The following is a 20,288-nucleotide window of genomic DNA, read 5'->3' as shown; positions in this document are numbered from 1 at the left end:
CATTGATGTCTGACCTGGCACAACAATAACAAAAGAAATCAAATTGGGAATATGTTATTGACTGCATTTGAAACAGGAAGTTTTACATTTTAGAATCACATAACAAATAAACCAGACAATGCACCGGCAATTTAGACAAGAGACAAGACGGCGGTAGCGAAAAATGCGGTTCTACACGGAGATAAATGGTGAAAAAATTATCTTGAGACAGGTCTTGAATATAATAATAATAGTTCGCGCAAAATGAAAATCTGTCATCATTTACTTATCCTACTACTACTTTTTCTAAACCTGTATACCTTTCTTTTATCCATGAAACACAAAAGGAGTTGTATGTCCTTTTCTAAAGTTGAAAGTGAATGGTGACCATATTCTAAATAGAAAAGATTACTGTACATAAATGTTCCTCACACAAAGCTATAACCAAGTCTGGGAATACAGGCACTTTTATGATGCTCTTTTCCCAGTTTTCTGGACAACATTCACTTAAATTGTATGGAATAGAGCAGCTCGGAAATTCTTCAAAACTTCCCCTTTTGTATTTCAACAAAGAAAGTCATTAGGTTTAGAACAACATGAGAGTAAGTAAATGAAGACAGGAATTTAAAATGTTGGGTAAACCATTCTTTCAATCACACACCCCGGCCACACTATTGCAAGCTTGCTGGGTGACTCGAGGCTTGTCTCAGCTGTTGAAGTACTTCACAATCAATCTCTGTCGCTCCAATAAGGTTATAGGAGTCATATTTAATTCATTTGTGTAGCATTTAAAGTGTCATTCATCATCTTTTGGCACATGTGCACATTTGCTTTTTTGCCAAAGGAGTACTGAAATATAATTGCTAAATGTTGTGGCCAAGAACACCCCCACGTTGTCTTTTGCATTTGCACCCACTGTCAGCTCTGCAGGGCACGTGCGCAAGCGTGTAATGGTTTATTTATTCTCTCTTGTTACACGCTTCCTAAATTGGAATTCTTCTTTTTTTGTGTGTGTTTTAGGCTATGCAATTACGTCCATTTTTTCATCCAAGGTCTATTTCCTTACTGGAAATGTGCTGCAAGACAAATTGATAATTTTTTAATAAAGATGTTGGGAGTTCTGTCAGCATCCTGAGATCCTGAACTGTCTGACTGCTAGTACTTTTGTATGCCAGACTGGCCCAAACCTAAAACAATGAAGAACACTTAAGACCAGACCAATTCTAAACCCCCTTAAGCCACAGACCAAAACAAGATCCCCGACCTAAGATCCTGATCTCGACCAATAAGGCTATTTTTTCTAGCATTGAGAGGTCTCGAAACCAAGTATATCCACATAATCAAGAATCAAACAAAAAAATCTTTCAACCCTGAAGCTTAGGAGTTTATCTGTTTTTCCCCCTATGTTGAAACAATCATAGCATCTAAGAAAGTTGGATGATAGAGTTTGAGAGACTAAAAAGTTTGGTCATGTTTTATGATGGGAAACACATAGCTGCATCTTTCATTTTAGAAGGGAGACATGTAATATTCAGACTATGATTTAAGCATCCAGTGATATCAATCAACTTTGCTCAGCAACCCTTGACACATGCCCTGATGGAAAAAAATGTATGCAGTTTTGTGCAAATGGAACGCTGTTGCCCTTGAATGCACCATTGAACAGAGCATCCATGATCTGAATGCTCATGAGGAGATTCACTCCATTATCCCATAGTATTGAACAGCGGGATGTTGCTGATAATGTCCGGCAATAAATTTAACCAGATGGTTTAAGCTGCGTGTGGCATTGACACCGGTTGCTTCATGTTTACAGGAATGCAACAACAAGAAGAACTGCCATTGTGAAGCTCACTGGGCACCTCCTTTCTGTGATAGGGCGGGCTTTGGTGGAAGCATGGACAGTGGACCAATGAGACAAGCCGGTACAGTGACGTACAGCTGCACTTTTGACTTGCCTGCTAGAGCAGTATGCACTATACTAACACAGCATGACTTAGTTAACATGCTTAATTAATACTTGCTGCAGTGATTATGTTATCCTTTCCAGTCTAAGGCCTGAAACATACTCTTCTACGCAAGTTTGCAAACATAGATAAGATTTTTTTTAAATGCCCCTATTTTATCTATATTTTTTCTTTCTGTAATATAGCTTTTTTTAATGTAAAAGGTCTGCAAAGTTATAAAGATCAAAGTGCACGACAACTAAAAAAAAAAAAAATCGATTCTAAACTGCCGAAATGAGTCGTCAAATCCAGTCTCACTTCCTGCTACAAACCTACATAGGTATATTTGCATAATGCCTATGGTCATCATTGGCTGCCCTCAAACATTGTAGTTGAAGCTGAGGCCTGGAAGAGTATGGGTGGTATTGTTGACATATCGTTGTTTTCTGCGCTACGAAAGCAAATTCTATGTTCAAATATTATGTGAAAATAAAAGTGTTTTTTGATCTTAGATGTAAACCTATTGTACGAGAACTCCAAATAAAATTAGGAGTATAATAGCATAAAAGGGGCACTTTAAATTCTTTAATTGTTTATTGATTGATTGATTGATTGATTAATTGATTGATTGATTGATTGATTGATTGATTGATTGATTGATTGATTGATTGATTGATTGATTGATTGATTGATTGATTGATTGATTGATTGATTGATTGATTGATTGATTGATTGATTGATTGATTGATTGACTAAACTGCTATACACAAAGAAATGAAACAAAATTAAGAAAATTACCATCCTTGGTTAAAAATGTTATAGCAGTACCATTTAACCATGTGTAATTATTATTTTTATTATTATAAATGTTTATTTATCTATCTATCAGACATTAAAGGAAGAAAGAGAAAATAGAAAACTGACTATTAACTATACTGTACCTACTACAGCATTCTTTGAAAATGGATACTTGCATTGCATTATTAATTGCTTTGACAACATATTTCAGAATGCAAAGATGCATACAATACGTTTTGCATACCTAGAAGCGTTTATGCTTGCAAACATGCATGGAATATGTTTCAACCATTTGAGCCTCATGCATTCAGATTTTCCAAAACGTACTGCTTCAGGAAGTGCACGAGCTCTAACCACTTTCATCCCCTCTGTGACAGCCACACCGCAGGTAGAACAGTGCAGCCTGCGAGTACAATGTACTTACAAAACCCATTAAACGATTTTCCAGTGGAAAAGCATAACAGCATTGACAAAACACAACATTGATTTACTGGTGGAAACCTGAAGCACTGCGCTTAGATGTCACTCAGCACTCAGACACTTACGAACTCTGAGACAGCTTGTAAAAAGCAATGCAGGTGGAGACACAGAGGCATGTTGATCAATTCCTTTTCACACTAACCTGACTCTGGCTTCTTGTGTTTTCCCTCTCTGTGCCATTCTGTGCCGTGCTGTACAACAGATGTGCGAGTGTGTGTATTAATGTGCGTGCTGTCCTATGTGACAACAGCTGACAGCAGCGCTGTGGCCATGGGCGCGCTGGTCACCTTACTTTGCTTGCTGTCGGCGGGACTGATTGTGTGCCTGAAGAGGAAAGCGCTGGTTCAGATGCTCTGCGTCAATAAGAAGAGCGCCATTCAAAAGCTAAGGTGCCGTTTCCTTCAGCAATGTCTTCCAAAATGTGTTTGATCCTGGATTCCTGCTGGTATCCGTCTAGGGACACCAAGAAAAACCTTGTATGGAAGCTTAAAGGAATTAAGCTTTAAGTTCAGTATAAGTTCATATTTGGGGCACAATATCATTTGGAACAGAAAATAATTTTGACATTCCTTAAAAAAAATGATGGTCACAGTAACACACTTACAATGGAGGTAAACTGGGCCTGCGTTCCATAGGGTTTAACAGTCTAATTGTGAAGACTGTAATTTTGTTAAAGCACTTGAATTATTCAGTAAAACCCTGTTTATAATTTAAGCTTTACAGTTGCCCAAATCATCTTTTTTGAAGTGGGAATAGTTTTCTTTGTGGATGAACTACTGATGTAATTCCTCTGGGTGGAGTTTACTTCATGTAAAAAGTGGTGCTTTTACTCATCAAGTCCCTTTCTAGTATCATTGAGTGTATTGTGTGACACTTAAGGGGTTATTGGCTTTATCTTATCATGACATTGATGTTTAAATAGGTTGGATTAGGTCAGTAAGTGATTGATTAGATTTGTTAACATTTTTGAAAGAACTGGAATCTATTTTTAATATATTTTAAAATGTAATTTATTAAGCCAAATCTTCAGCATCATTACACCTTCATACACAGTCTTCAGTGTCACATGATCCTTCAAAAATCAATCTAATATGCTGATTTGGTGCTCAAGAAACATTTCTTATTATCATCAATGTTTTAAAAACTCAACATTGCTGCTTAAAGTGTTACTTTGTATTGTTACAATCTCGGTAGTATATGTAAAAAAACTTAATTATACTTAATAATAATAATAAATAAATTCACATAAATAATAAATTCACATTTATTTGTCAGCCGTCATCCGGCACACTTTTGACAGCTCAAGGGCTTTAGTGAAAACTACAAATTATACTTCCGCATTTTTTTATCACCGCTTACGGACAGTCGGATCGACAGAGGGTTATTAACAGAACAGTTATTGTAAGGTAGGTTTATCACTGAAAAATGTATCGTATTTTATGGTACTAGTTTGGTAAAAATGGAACACGTGTTCACGTGTTCACCACGGCGTTTTACTTTGGGATATTATTTGAAATAGAAATCTTTTGTAACAATACAAAGATATTTACTGTCACTTTTGATCAATTTAATGAATCTTTGCTAAATAAAACTATTAATATATATATATGTATGTATGTATATGTATGAGATTCTGTCACACCATCATGCTATCATTTTAAACGGTGTCTATTTTTATATTTACTTGTCTACTTACATTGTAAGTGCTTTACTATAAATGTGATTTTTCCTTTTTAAAAGTAAGGAGCAAGTCATATTTTTTGTGGGAATTAATATTATGCCACAGATAAAAATGGACATTCCTGCTGTAGTAATTCCTTTCTCCACCCCTAATAATCGTAAAGTAAAATAAAACTTTTCAAAAACTCTTTCTTAATTCTACAGATCAGTTGGGCGAAAGCGAGCACCCAGCCCCCCACAGACACAGTCCGTCTTCAGGGTCTCACCTCAGCACAAGACCCCCTCTTTACCTTTACACTCCCGATGTGACAAGGTAAGTGTGGTGCTCTACTCATCATCAAAATGTCCAAAATATTGATATTTTAAATAATAAATATCTTATTTATATATATTATATATAGAATTTGTTTCTATTCTATTTTTAATATTTTTTATCCAAATTCTTTTACCTATTTTTTGGTAGTAAAATTGTGTTGTTGTTGTTGTTTTTTGAGAAGATTCATTGTAAATTGTTATTGTTTGACCAAATACCAGATTTTAGGTAACACTTACAGTAATGTTCCATACATGAACAATACAGTTTTCATCCATCTTTTTTAACAATTATTAATAAAAATACAACTGTTCATTGTTAGTTCACGTTAGCTCAGGTCCATTAAATAATATTAATACAACTTTTGATTTTAATAATGTTTGAGTGGTGCAGGTATGATGTCAGGACCCGGACGTATAATTTGCCGCTGGTTCCTTCGAGATTTTCCCATGGGGTTTTATAATGTGGTTTTTCAATTTATGTGTAAAAGAAAGCCTGTGAAAATCATAACTTGACGACACTTTGACTTTTTGTTCTATAACGTACACTGCACACACTCACATCCCAAGGTGTTTTATCTTGTAACTTATTAAAAAAGTACGTTTTCAAAATGTAAACATAACTGCTTCAAAATTAAAGTTTTCAAATGGGTGTGTGTAATTTACATTTTAGAATAAAACGTCAAAGAATAGTCAAGTTATGTTTACAACAGGCTTTATTTTACAAATAAATGAATAAAAAAACATAGGAAAATCTCGAAGGAACCAGCGGAGAATTATCCTTCATGGTTCTGACGTCATACTGTACCTGCACCCCTCTATTAGTAAATGTTAAAATATTGAAACATCAGCTAAGACTAATAAATTCTTTAGAAGTATTTTTCATTATTAGTTTGTGTATACGTAGTTTTGACAAATAGAACCTTATTGTAAAGTGTTACCGGTGTTATTTTGTGAAGAATTGTCATCTGAATTATTATTTACACCCCTCTTAACAAGCAATAACAAGACTTTTTTTAAATCTCAAATTCCATAATTCACTACCTCAGTGTCTTCTCTGCCCAGCGAGGAGCAGATGAGGTCAGTTCACTTGCAGAATTACTATGCCTGTCCAAGCCAATTAATCCCTGGCTTTCTGTGTACACAGCGTGAGACTTATGTGCATAATTGATTTATTGTTCAGTATTGACCCTCAAAGAATATTAATGAAGTCCAGTAGCATAACAATATAATGATTGAAGTTGTTGTTGCTGGAAGTCTCTGTATGATTGGAGAGTAGCCATTTATTAAGTGTGTTTGAATGTTAAAGCATTGATTGCTTCATCTGGGTATTTTTAGTCTGTGCGCAGTGTGCCATACCAAACAGCAGATATGTATGAGTACCTTTGTGAAAAAGCACCTGGAACAGTATGGGATTGTATGCTGAAAGAGGTATAGATTGATTCCTCTAAAGGTCTTAAAGGTTAGCAGTAGCGAGCAGTAGAGCTCGTATTGAATTCTCGTGTCTCCTTTTTCAAGAGCTGACTGTCTTTCCGCAGACATACCATCCCTGTTCGGAGCCTCTCCTCCCTCCACATAACTTCCACAGTTTGCGTCGGCTGCCTCAATGTGCCACCCGCTGCCAGCCCATCCACATCAGCCACCCCATGCCCATCACACTGGGCATCAGCACAGGCTCAGGTCTGCAGCCTTTGCCCTCTATCCCGCCTCATAGGACTCTGGTCTCACACACACACTCGCCGGGCAGAGCGGCAGGCTTCCACACACTCCCACGCCAGCTTCCCTACACAAACAACCAGGCAAGTGCTGTCAGACACAGACTGTCACCATGTACTAACAGGTATCAGTGTGAATGCTAGCCTGGTTTTGAAATATTAATGGGGATATTAAAACTGTATACTGTTTTGTATAAAATAGATAAGTATTAAAAGTAAAGGTAACACTTTATTTTAAGGTGACGTAGTTACACGTTACTACATGTACTTTCTAAAATAATAATAATAAGTAATAACAGCAAATTGTGCATAATTACAAGTAACTAACCCTAAAGCAAACCCTAAACGTAAGTCTATAGTAAGTACATGTAGTTAATTAATATTACTCAGTACTTTTTTGAGTAAGTACATTGTAATTAATGTCACCTTAAAATAAAGTGTGACCAAAGAAAAAAGTACTGAGTGATGACTGACAGTCGTGACCTAAATATGATTTACATTTACAATAATAAATCCTAAAATTTGGCATTAGAGGATCTCCGAGGATCTCCCATTCTTGGATAATTTTTATTCAGACTTGTGAATTGTTAATCTGACCGGATCATTTGGATTCATTCATCATTTGAATCGGATCGGCCCATTTCACGAATGAGTTTTTCTGTGCGATTTGTGATTGAATTACGGTTTACTGAAAAGAATCAGTTCGTTCACGAATCGGACTTAGCTTTTGCGTTTCAGAGCGGGTGACGATTTCTTCAGCTCAAAATAACGAGAAACGACATGTTTATAAAATATAGTGAAATAAAAAGTACTGTATTATGCTTTGGAATGTAGTGAAGAAAAAGTTCAAGTTTCCCAAAATAAAAAATACTCCAACAAAGTACAGATACTTAAAAAATAAACCTCAAAAATACTTTTACTGCCCACCACTGTCCAAATGATTTGATATTGAATCTAATTAAATTGAACAAGCTTGTGAATCAAATTCGAATCGAATCATGACATTTTTGTCAGTGTCCAGCCCTAGATTTTGTCAGCGGGTAATCACGAAAATAATTGCAAAAAGGCATGTGGATAAGGAGGTTTTACCATAAGGGGCCGTTCACACGCTTTTTTTTTTTTTTTCTACTTTCCCAATTTATTGTTTTATGTCAACTTTTGCTAGATGGATGCCTTTGACCGCTGCACTCGCACTCGTGTCTTTTGCAGCATCTTGCACATGACCCAGCTATCTAAAAACACAGAGCTCAAAGTTAAAATAAGTTTCACTTTTAAGAAAACCCATCTTTTCCATTCCACTGCTCGCATCTAGCGTATTTCATTCGGCTGCAGCTGATATAAGTTCTATAGGATCTGTTTCTTTGGCTGTAAAGCGACAGACAGATGCAGAGACCAAGCGGATGGAGATAAGAAGACATTAGCGAGGACGTTACGCTTTCCATCGCTCTACAAAACACATAAATTACTTATATGAGGTTTCCATTTGAAGATAAAATGAAGACAAAAAATATAAGAGTGAGGTAGACAGAGCAGGGCGGAGGAGTGAAAGTGATACGGAGAGAATGAGATTGGACGGGTGCATGAGAGCTTTCCTGTGAGATGGGATGAGAGACATCCGTGTGTGAAGGTATGTGGTTTAGATGATAAGTGCTGCTCAGGGACACTGGCAGGATATGCTATCAGACAGCATGAAGAAGAACATCTGTTGCTTTGAATCTCAGCTCACTTCTCCGCACTGCAGTGACTAAACTGTGGCTAGATCCAGCAAACTAGAAAGGCTCACCTCAAGGAGACATTTATCTTTTGCTAAATAAGTGCAAGATGGGTATTTTTATGATAACTCATTGTACTTGGAATGTAGTGTACCTATCCCATGGATTCACTTTTATTTGTTTTTGTTACTTCACTTTAAAAAGGGCTTAAGGAAAAATAATATTAAGGTACAAATCATAGAAAATGTATCAATCATGTAAACATGGTGCCTAAGGAAATATACCATATAGGCTGCATCACAAGTCAGAATTCAGATCGGGATCGGTAGCATTAAAAAATTCTTCCAGTTCCTTTTGCTTGGAGATTGATTCGTCACACCGGTATGGAGCCGGAGCTGGTCATAGGGTCTGTGAGGAGGACCTGTCTGGTTATTGTGGTCTTTGCAGAGGATCTGTGCCGATGGCTGTCATGTTGACAGGGGATTGTCTAGTAGACACAGTCTCTGCTGACATTCAGGGCTGCGTTGTGTGTCAGGTTAAAGTGATGTGTTTTTAGTCTAGATTTAAACTGACAGAGTGTGTCTGCTTCCCGAACAAGGCTAGGAAGACTGTTCCAGATTTTGGGTGCTAAATAGGAAAAGGATCTACCGCCTACAATTGAGGTATTATCAACTAGACAGAAGGATTATAATGCGTTAAGAGCTCGCTCAAGAACTGGTGAGCTAAACCATTTGGTGCTTTGCAAGTAATTAGCAAGATTTTAAAATGCATGCAATGTTTAATAGGAACTATTAGGGAGCCATTGCAGTGTTTACAGAACTGGGATAATATGGTCATACTTCAATTCTACCTGCTGCATTTTAATAATAATAATAATAAGCATTGAATGTGCTGACAGTTTGTATATATATATATATACATATTAGGGCACTTACAATATCGGGCAAGACATCATACTCAAATAGATGGTAAAATATGTGCTGTTTTGTTTGTATAAATAAAGCTATACATGTTAGTATAAGACTAGCATTGATAAAGTAATTTACTAACCATGTCTGTGCAGTTATCTCCAATATAACAGCGTGCCATGACTATATAAAGCTCATAAACCTGCTAAATGTCACATGGTACGTGCAGGGATACCAAAAAGGGACGTGACATAACTAGCCAAATACTGTTGACATGGATCTCCACACGTAGGAATTAAATCAATAAATGCAGAACAAGACCCCGCTTTTAAAAATACGATATAAACTTTACAGCTATGCATTTTTGTACAGAAAAAAATATCTTTAGATTTCTACCTTGCCCCATTGACTTCCACTGCAGTTCATTACTGTAAAAACAATTTTGCTAAAGATCCTACATATAGATTGTGCCACAGTCTTAACTATTGAATGGAATACGTGTTCACCTTTAATTCCCTTTATAACTTAAATACATAATTTTTTTTGCTCTCCATCAGTGGTTTCATCAAGAAAGCCTTTCAGAGTTCACATGTTGCAACTGAGCCACACATTACAAATGCCTGATACATTAAAGCTTGCTTGCTGACCTCATTGAAAGCATTCACATTAAACCCCTTTACATATGAAATCACTGGGGGGGGTTTGTGCTCTTGAGTGCCCTTTTCTTCTTGAATGAGTTCACATTTACTCGGGGAGCCATGAAACACTTTCACCTCTTACGGAGTTCTCACAAATTGGCCTCATGGCTCGACACACCGTCGTGCGCTCGTGATTAAAAGGTCTTGTATTGCCATAATTACATCGTTTTCACAAGGATGATCGTTTGCAGAAACAAATCACTTCCATACAATTGGTAGAACCGTAAATGAGGAGAAATAAAGACAGAAATGTATTTGAAATGGATGACAGCTTTTATAATGAATCTATTTCTCCTTTGTTTTCCACAAAACAAGGCTGAACAGCTGTGAATAGCTAACAGCTGTACGCCATGACCTCATCCTCTGAGTAAATTGGTAACACATGATGACCTCTTGACTTAACGTTTGGTGAACTGGGTGTTGGCAATGGGAGTGCTGCATATTTTGTTTTGTTATTCTGCATTTTTGCCAACCTGGTTTTCCAGGACGAGGCGTGTAATCACAGCTCCATCTAGTGGCAGTAGGATGCTAGCATTGTTTACACACATTTTTTCATTTTAATACTTGATCTCAACCCTTTTCACACGGAAGACCCCTGCTTGTCCAACAGAATATTGGGTATATTAAATTAATTAACCACAATTCATTTTGTATGTATCAAATTTTGCGATTCCTTTTTGTAATATCAAACCTATTTAAACCATTGTAGACCAGGTGGCTATGTGTGATAAACCAGGAAATCTTATGTGTTGCCACATGCAGGACCAAAACAAGCCCAGTCCCCCACAGAAACCTCTTCCTGCAGACCCCTTATTCAGAGGCCACGGGGTGGGTCGAAACATGTCAGCGGTGGGAGTGCGGATACCAGGCTCTGGACCTCTAGCCATCCCGATTCCAACAGTACCACGACCACCCCCTTCCATACCACTGCCCAACAGGTCAGTCCCATTGTGATATTGCTGGTAAACTCACATATTTATGCATGAAAACTAACCACATTTGCTTGGTTACTCTCTAGACCTCTTCCCAGATTACCACAACCTTTTTATGATCACTGACATATGGACACCACAGCACTGGGTGAATTTCACCAGCATCTGAACACACTTTTTTTTGCACTATGAAAACTCTGTCGGACCAAGTGACCACCCTGCAGAAACTCCATGGAGGGTCTCACAGAGAAGAGGGCTGACCGGACACCTTGGTGCTGTGCCTCCTCAATAAAGGTGTTTGTTTGTCCCGCTCAGGTACTGCAGAACTATTTAAGATGTATATTTATTGTAAGGAGAAAACGATGTGCTGTGCTTGACACTTTTTTTTACTGTATGAACATTGTGACTTTTTATTACAATTTGTTTGTTTTTATATGTTGAAAATAAGGTAACAAATTATGTTTTCCTTTCTTTTTTGAGTGTTTTTTTCCCTTCAGTTGAACTAATGCTGCGTTGACGCCATGTGATAATTACCGTAATTTCGAGATGACAACATGTGACGAACTGTTCACATCCTTAGACTGGGAATTATGTGTTTTTACTGTATGTTACACTATCAATGCCTAAATTAATCTGCAGCAGTCAGGTGATACAAGTAGGAAACTCCCAGCTTACAAGTTGTAATTAAAAGCTCTATGAGGACCTGAATGCTTTTTACAAGTTGAAATCTCATATTCACGGGAATTACGACATTGTGTGAATGCACATTTTATGGTAAGAATTGCGTTGGTGTTGTGAAGATTAAAAAAAAAATTATGCTTTATGATGACGCAGCATGTCTGGGATACTGAAGTATAAGCAACATGAAATCTGAAAGACTAAACACAGCGCTGGAATGGAATTTTGCCACTTAGTGCAAAAAAAACCCTTCATAATTACTTGAATGAGGCATGTCATGAAGGATTAGTGATGTGAGCCATTATTGTTCAGTCATCTGTGGCAGTCATGCTCATGGACATTGACAAACTAACTTTTTTATTTAAATACACTTCCTTAAAATCATGTGCTTGAGCAAATGCACTGAACTATCCCTTTAAGGCCCGTTCACACTGAGGACGATAGCTATATTGATAAAGATTAAGATTCTAAAAATTAGTCTAAATATAATAAAGTAGCAAGTGATTTTTTTTTTTTTCAGCTGATGAACAATAAAAACATTGACAGCCGATCAGAATAATTTCTGCTTTAAGAGCTCAAGCATTTAAAGCGTCAGGCGACATAACTGCAGTGCATGCTTAGAATAAACAGAACTATATCATCTGCTGGTGTGGACACTAGTTATTGTTATCTGTAACTTTATTATTTTTGCTGTTAACGGGCCTTTACTATTGCTACAACTTTAACCCCAAGCATTCAACTATTTGTGCTACAGACATCATGAATGATACCTCAAATCATGCGGCTTCTTGAGGAGAGATGTGATTTTTACTTTTCTTAGCCATTTTTTGCAGGCTAAAGATCCCATTGAGTTACATTGATTAGGAGCCGAGCCATATCTGTAGAGTGCAGAATATGCATAACAATGCCATGTCAACCATATCTTCAGAAAATGTAAAAATCCAGTCAGAATTTATAGTCCAAACACTTGAAGGGTTGTGATGTTCCTTTTCCAATATGTTTTGAAACATTCAGAGAACTCCAAGTGATATCGCAAAATATGTAGACACCACAGCCCTTAAAATATCACGGAATCGCAGATCAGCATTCCCACTGAGCCATCAGGATCCAGCAGCTGTCATGTCTGTGTCTTTCTGTGCTGTATACACATGTTCTGTGAAATATCTTCCAATACTTGAGGTTATAAATGTTGAATATTCTGTACTGTATTTCTTGTATAATTTCTGACAATATACACTGCCGTTCAAAGGTTTGGGGTCAGTATGATTTTGTTTAAAAAATAAACGAATACTTCTATTCGGTAAGGATGCATGAAATTGATCAAAAGTGACTACAAAGGCATAATGTTAAAAAAAGATTTCCATCTCAAATAAATGCTGTTCTCTCCATCAAATTATCCTAAAAAAAATGCATGACGCTTTCTACAAAAATATTAAGCAGTATTTTCAATGTTTTCAACATTGATAATAATAAGAACTGTTTCTTGAGCATTATATCAGCATATTAGAATGATTTCTGAAGGATCATGTGACACTGAAAATCAGCTTTGCCATCACAGGAATAAATTACATTTTAAAATATATCAAAATAGAAAACAATCATTTTAAAGGGGTGGCTGAATATGATTTCACTTTTCTAACTTTAGTTAGTGTGTAATGTTGCTGTTTGAGCATAAACAACATCTGCAAAGTTACGACGCTCAAAGTTCAAAGCAATGGGAGATATTTTCTTTTAAAGAAATGGCTTTTTAAGGACTACAAACGGCTGGTAGGGACTACATGACATTCTTCCCGGGTTAGTGACATCACTTACCCTAAAATTTACATAAACCCCGCCCCCGGGAGTGCGATTTATAGATTATCAAGACAGAATATGCTAATCAATGACTAGAAGACAACTACACATAAGCTACAGGTACATAAATTCACCAAATAACCATTCAGAAATGTTGTCTACATGTTGTCACTTCTTTAGTCTCCATCTTTCTGACTTCGGTTTGAACATAAAAGGCTAAAAGTTTTTGAAATTTTCAGTGCATGTCTGTGTGAGTTAAAAGGACATAAGCTGTTGTAGCTCCGCCCCCTGTGCCAGGAGTAGCAGCTCATTTGCATTTAAAGGGACAGACACAAAAACTGCGTTTTTGCTCACCCTCAAAAAGTGACAGATGTAACATGCTATATAAAAATATCTGTGGGGTATTTTGAGCTAAAACTTCACATACACACTCTGGGGACATCAAAGACTTATTTTACATCTTGTGAAAAGGGCATTATACCACCCCTTTAAATTGTAAAAAAATATCCCACAATATTACTATTTTTGCTGTATATTTGATCAAATAAATGCAGATTTGGTGCAAATAAAAGACATCTTTTAAATACAGTATATTAAACAAATCTTACCAACTCCAAACTTTTGAATGGTTAAAGTAGTCTCTTTAGCCAAATAGCCATCTTTCACTACCCTCTAATGAAAATGTTTGACATCAAGATGATGTAAAGTACATAGGATGTAGTAAATATCACTGCTGGCGTGTGTTGTCACAACTATGGCATTTTTACACAATAAGTGGTTCTCTCTCGCCTATAACACAACTCTTTATGCACAGCTGGACTCACAAACTTATGGGACTGTTGTTCTGCTTGGTACTTCACCCTGAGGGGGAAATTACACTTTCCACATAATATTCCAGCGTTGTTGCTTTGGGACTGTAACATACCCAGCTGTCACAGTATTTCATTCAAGCCAAGCCTGTGTGTGTGTGTGTGTGTGTGTGTGTGTGCGTTTATGTTTTTGTTTACCTAGTCACAGCAATGTATGTACATTTCACCTTTTTATATGCACTCATGTGGATGTATTGAATGCTCACTGATGTTTTTTGTACAAAATCTGTCATCAAGATTATTGCTTAAATTTTGCTCAGCTTTTTTATTTCTATGAATTAGGATAATAAAAGGGACATGTGAAGCCTTCAAAAAATTTTAACTGGATACTCATGGTAATGCAAGCAAGGACTTGAACGAGAATAATAAATGAGGGTATTACTATTGTGTATTCAATGTCATTTTATTTTACACTACAGAAACATTTGAGTTTTACTCGAGGCTTTAATGTAATATGACATCGAGATAAAGATCATTTCTTGTCTCCATAACAGAACTGTCCTGTCGATGTCAGTCGATTTGACTCTTCCATGCTTATTTTATCCAGCAAGTTTATGATGCTCTGAAACATAAATAGTCTTTTTGTTCTAAGCTACAAAATAGCATTAATTCGTTAATGTATAGTTTGTCAGGTTACCTGTCTCCCAAATGCTTTCGGCATATCCACTGCACCTGCTCCGTACTACATTGGGGTGTAAATATAATTTTATCTGGAGAGTTATCAGTTCTCCTCTGGCAGAATGTTTTATTGCACTCCTATTGTTTAATCATTTAAGGATTATGAATATCATAATGATCATAATCTGACCATTACCTCGTTCTTCAAATGGTGATCTGCCCCACTGTCAAGCAGAAGTTTCACCAGCTCAACATGGTTATTCGGTACAGCAACCTAAAAAATTACAACCAAAAGCCTGCAATAATGTCATCCATCTTGTCCACGACAATTCTAGTGGCTGTTTTGATGATAAATACCATCAATGGTGCCTTGCCAGCCTTGTCACGGATGTTTACATCAGCTCCAGCCTGGAGGAGGACGGAGGCCACCGCAGCGTTCCCACTGATGGCTGACACACGCATGAGAGGAGTCCAGAGAGACACTTTATCCATCACATCCACCTGTCAGAGGACAAAAACACAGATGCGTTAAACTGACAATACAGGGTTTAACTCGACATTTGACAGAGTAGTAGGCCATCCCAGATGGTACATCTGTCAAAAGCGGTTTAATTTAAGTGAAATATCATTGCTATAGAGCTAAAGGCTAAAATATCAGCGATCACTGGTCATATGAAATACCTTTAAAGTCACCAAGTGTGCTGTTAGTATACTTCTTTTAAACTAGTCTACCTGTACTTCTCAGAAATATACATTATGTACTTCTCAGAAATATGCTTAAAATTACACTTAAGTATACTTAAGTACACTTATGCTGCCATAATACAGAATATTTGCATTCATCATTTTAGTGGTGTCTCTGTGTGTGCATATATGTTGTTGATGTATTCAAATGTGTCTATACACTTTGAGCTGTGTCTACTGTGTATGATACATGTCTTTTTTTTTTTTTTTTTTTTTTTTTTTTTTGGATTAACCTGCCAGTTGTCCAGATTGCGAATAGTAGTGTTATTCTTACTTATTTTTATCTAAGGCTTTCTTATTGATATGTATTTATTGTATTGTTGTAGTGTATTTATTGTTTTCTCTTAACCATCAACCTGCTAGGGACTGCAGATGAAAATTAGCCTGTATGGCTAAATCTGGCACATTTACATTTTGGACTTTGTCCTCATGTTGATTTATGTGCGTTGTCCCTTTTAAATAAATAAATCAAATCAAAATTATACAGAAAAGTGTGAGTGGCCTATAGACCTTATTAACAGCAGCGCCATGCATCTTTGATTTTTAATGGGAATGAAAGCAAGGCTGTGAAGGATAGACATGCATCTCTTCAGTGGTTTGTACTGTTATTGTTTTTGGATTGTTCTGCTGACGAAACATTGCAAAAATATCTTTCCACACAAAAAAAAAAACTCCCAACAACATGTGCTATAGAAAATTACAACTGATTCACACTGTAAAAAGTAATCAGTTGACTTAACTTAAAAAAGTGAGGAAACCGTTTGCCTTAATATTATTAAGTTAATAAACAATGCGTAATTGAAAAAAATTAAGTTATGTGGAATTGTCAAGGACACATAACTTAATTTTTCCAATTATTAAAGGTTTTTTTTATGACTGAAAAATTGACCTCTGACCTCACAACCATCCTGGATTAAAAATGTAATGACAGGCAGGTGTTCTCCATCCACAGCCCAGTGGAGCGGCGAGCATCCATCTGTGTCTCAAGACTGCCATGTTGACCCGCAGTTACGCAGGTACTTCACCATATCCAGGTGACCAGGGTAACAGGCCTGCATTAGACTGAAAAAAACCCCCACATGCATAGATAAACAAAATTGAGTAGATGACATGAATGATTATAACATGAAACTGCATCTGCACTGAAAATGCATTATGCAAGCTCACCTGTTTTTTCCAGTGCTATTGTTAATATCAGCTCCGTGCTTCACCAAATTTGTCTGCTAAGCTACAAACCAAACAGATGCTGATCTCAATTAGAAATGGATGATTGTTTTTCTCTCATGAAACCACATAGCAACTGGGACTAATGGGAGATTCAGCAGCTCGCTGCTAAATTAGCTTTAGAAACATCAGATGCAAGTTTACCTGGTGAAACCTTTCTGTGCTGCTACCATGAGAGGGGTGAAACCCATTTTGTCAAGAACATCCACATTGACCATTCTAGGGAGACGAATTACATGAGAGGGGTTATGAACAATATGTGAACTGGTATTTAAAGTGGTTAAGCTTGAAGTGATTTTGTGGTCTTCCAGATGGTCAGTGGTTCTCACCCTGACTGTAGCACTGTGGTCAGCTCCTGCTCATTCTCCCTGTTCAGCGCCTGGTGGAGGTTCTTCCCACTGAAAGGCTCTCCTGTGGTCACACCATCAGAACATTAACCATGTGTTCTTGCTGAGTAAAAGTATTCATTTCTTCTTCTTCTTCTTCTTCTTTTTAAATGGACCCCAAACTTTTGAAACTGCTTTTGAAGATTTTTTTGTTTCTAATCAATAAAAGCAAGGAAAATGAGATTTACTAGGTTTAAAATAGGTCAAATCTCTCACGGTTGGTGAAGACAGAGACTGCGGGGCTGAAGCTGCACTCCCCTGAAAGTCTGGTGACCATCAGTCTAGACGGTAATTGGACTTCAATCCCTTTACAACATGCCGGGTGCTGTACTCTCTGTGATAAAACACCAAAACAGGGCTGTGTTGCTGAAAAGACAGTTTAAATATGTTGTAATAATTTAAGTATTTAAAGAAATAATCAATCAGAGAGTTAGGACACTGACATGTACATGGAGCTGAATGTGTGTGTTTTGGGGTCCATCTGCTCCACAGAGAAGTGGTCCAGTGTTCAGGGGGGCGAGTTGGAGATGTGTTCTCTTCATTCATCCAGCTCATCTCATCTGGTGACTGACCTTCCCAATCACAGGAGGCTGAGGGAGGTCTGGAGATTTTGCTGGAGAAACTGAGAAAATAAGTGGCACGATCTTAACAACATTATGTACATTGTTTGTATTAAAGTGTAGGATTGATGTGAATTTTAGGCATATCTTTGCAGTAATTTCCAACACAATTATATTACTTTTTGTTAATCATATGCGTGTTTTGACAAGGGCTGAAACCCAAACCAATCTGGTTAATATGCAGTTATTTGATACTGCAGCATCCATGGAATGATTTGCTATTCAGGTGTGACATATACTGTATGGGTAAACAGCAGGCTATTGGTTTAATCTTAATAAAGGTCATGAATATCATGTAACAATGCACCAAGAATAACTAACAGAAGATTGTTCCTGGATTAGTGAATAAGTTAAAAGATTATCCATTACTTTTTAATCACTGTTGCAGGAGAAAACTTTATCTTTTCCTATCAGATGTAGCATTATTTTCCAAATACATAAATACATTTGTATTATATAAATCAAATATGAGAGAGGAATAAAGGAACTTTATGTGGTATAAGAAAATTAATTTATTGAAGGTATTTTGTGGTGGTGTTGTTTTGAATAAAGCTTGTTCCTGGATTAGTGATGATAAGTTAAAAGATTATCCATTACTTTTTGATCACTGTTGCTGGAGAAAACTTGAGGATTTTTTTTTAAACAGATCTGGCAATGTAGCATAATTTCCAAACTAAGTACAGTAAAGGGGTAAATAAATGCAGCTCTTCATAAAGTTAAAAAACAGTAATGATATTTTAATAAATGTAGGCTATTAAAATGTATAAAAATATATACGTTTTTTCTTATATTAATTAAATATATAAGAGAGGAATAAAAACTATATGGTATATTAAAATTATTGAAATTATTTTGTGTTGTTGCTTGGAATAAAGCTTGTCTGAAAAAGTTGTAAACAATTCTATCAAGCATTACGCATGCTTGGCCTGCAGTTTTCATCTCTTCTTTCTGTCTTCCTCTATTAGGCTATATTTTACAAACGTAAACAATGTGTGTGTGTGTGTGTGTGTGAGTGTGTGTGTGTGTGTGTGTGTGTTTGTCACTCTCACAACTCTCTATGCTAGCATCGTCATTGTGACAATATGACATAGTTGGTACTGCAGACAGTATACGCGCAATCTGTGGATCATTGTTTATTGCACGAAACACGAGTTTCCCAATTTCAGCATATTGTTTTTGTTTAAACATGAGAGCGAAGTAGCCTACGGTTATCAAGACTGAACCTTGTTAATGTGTTTACCCTGCACTAGTCACTTTCATCATCTGGGGCTCTATTGTGATGATGAGATTAAATGACCACATGACCGCTTAAAATCTCTGCCGCTGCGCGTCCGAGCGGTGATTCAGTGCGCTTATGACGGTAAGACCGAATCGATTCTTTTGAACAATTCATGTTAAAAGAACTGGGTCAAAAAGATTCGGTGATTATTTTACGTCATCACGTGGTCCATGGCAAATTACATGATGATTATACATGACTTAAAATATTTTATAGTAGGCCTATATATTTTTAATATTATATAAAACGTAGACCTAGGCTACTCATTATAACAATTGTGGTGTTTTAAAATGTTATAAAATGTCACACTTTTCAAATTAATAAATATTAAATTCATCTTGAGGCTCCCTTGGAAATTTGCTGAGGCCCCCTTATGGGCCCCGGCTCCTGGTTGAGAAACACTGATGTAGACAACAACATTTTATTAATAAGTGTTTTTTTTTTTTTTTTTTTTTTTTTTTCATGTATCCACATTTAGCTTGTTTGGTACCTAAACATACATTTACGACAAAAAATAGGCCTAGAAGGTTACATTACATTATTTATTTGATTATTTATTATTATAAGAAATTTACGTAGCCTATCATGTGTAGGCTATTATTAAAACAGTCAAATAACCTTTTCACTTAAATCCTTGGTGCACTTAAAATGCTATTACCATGCTGACTCGAGAACCACTCGGACCGATTTAGTGCAACTGGTAAACGAACCGGTTTTGTTCATTAAAAGGATCCGATTCAAAAGAACAATTCATTCACGAATCGAACATCGCTAGTGCGCTGAGCGGGAGTCGGGACAACTGATGTCACAAAGAGACAAGAGTCTGTCGCCTGCGCGCGGGTCTCTAAAACTCATCTGGAAGAGGTCATCTATTTAAGGTCATAAATATGTCACAAAAGTTATAGAGCGTATAATC

The 20,288-nt window shown here is 36.7% G+C and overlaps 2 protein-coding genes across 5 annotated transcripts in view; one reads left to right on the top strand and one right to left on the bottom strand.

Moving 5' to 3' along the window:
* adam12b (ADAM metallopeptidase domain 12b) overlaps positions 1 to 14,884 on the top strand; it is a 112,504-nt gene extending 97,620 nt beyond the window's left edge. For 2 of the 4 annotated variants that reach the window (XM_081394041.1, XM_081394043.1), the window contains 6 exons: positions 1,796 to 1,904; positions 3,454 to 3,592; positions 5,088 to 5,196; positions 6,734 to 6,994; positions 10,991 to 11,166; positions 11,247 to 14,884. In XM_081394041.1, the coding sequence (XP_081250167.1) occupies positions 1,796 to 1,904; positions 3,454 to 3,592; positions 5,088 to 5,196; positions 6,734 to 6,994; positions 10,991 to 11,166; positions 11,247 to 11,286 (834 nt within the window). In that variant the 3' untranslated portion in view covers positions 11,287 to 14,884. Of the gene's footprint in view, positions 1 to 1,795; positions 1,905 to 3,405; positions 3,593 to 5,087; positions 5,197 to 6,733; positions 6,995 to 10,990; positions 11,167 to 11,246 lie in introns of all 4 variants that reach the window. The other 2 variants (XM_081394040.1, XM_081394042.1) reach the window with 1 other exon arrangement.
* A 413-nt stretch (positions 14,885 to 15,297) lies between these two features.
* Positions 15,298 to 17,750, bottom strand: fank1 (fibronectin type III and ankyrin repeat domains 1; the record flags this gene model as incomplete). Its single annotated transcript, XM_081394325.1, is given in 7 exon segments — positions 15,298 to 15,393; positions 15,477 to 15,620; positions 16,760 to 16,846; positions 16,850 to 16,925; positions 17,232 to 17,413; positions 17,416 to 17,498; positions 17,690 to 17,750. Coding segments are annotated over 7 exon segments (729 nt in total).
* Positions 17,751 to 20,288: the final 2,538 nt, after the last annotated feature.

Source organism: Scardinius erythrophthalmus (genome assembly GCF_964197995.2).
Source record: "Scardinius erythrophthalmus genome assembly, chromosome: 19".
In the NCBI taxonomy this organism is placed as follows: Eukaryota; Metazoa; Chordata; class Actinopteri; order Cypriniformes; family Leuciscidae; genus Scardinius; species Scardinius erythrophthalmus.
The sequence above is the reverse complement of the archived record's forward strand: the minus strand, read 5'-3'. Positions and strand labels throughout refer to the sequence as shown.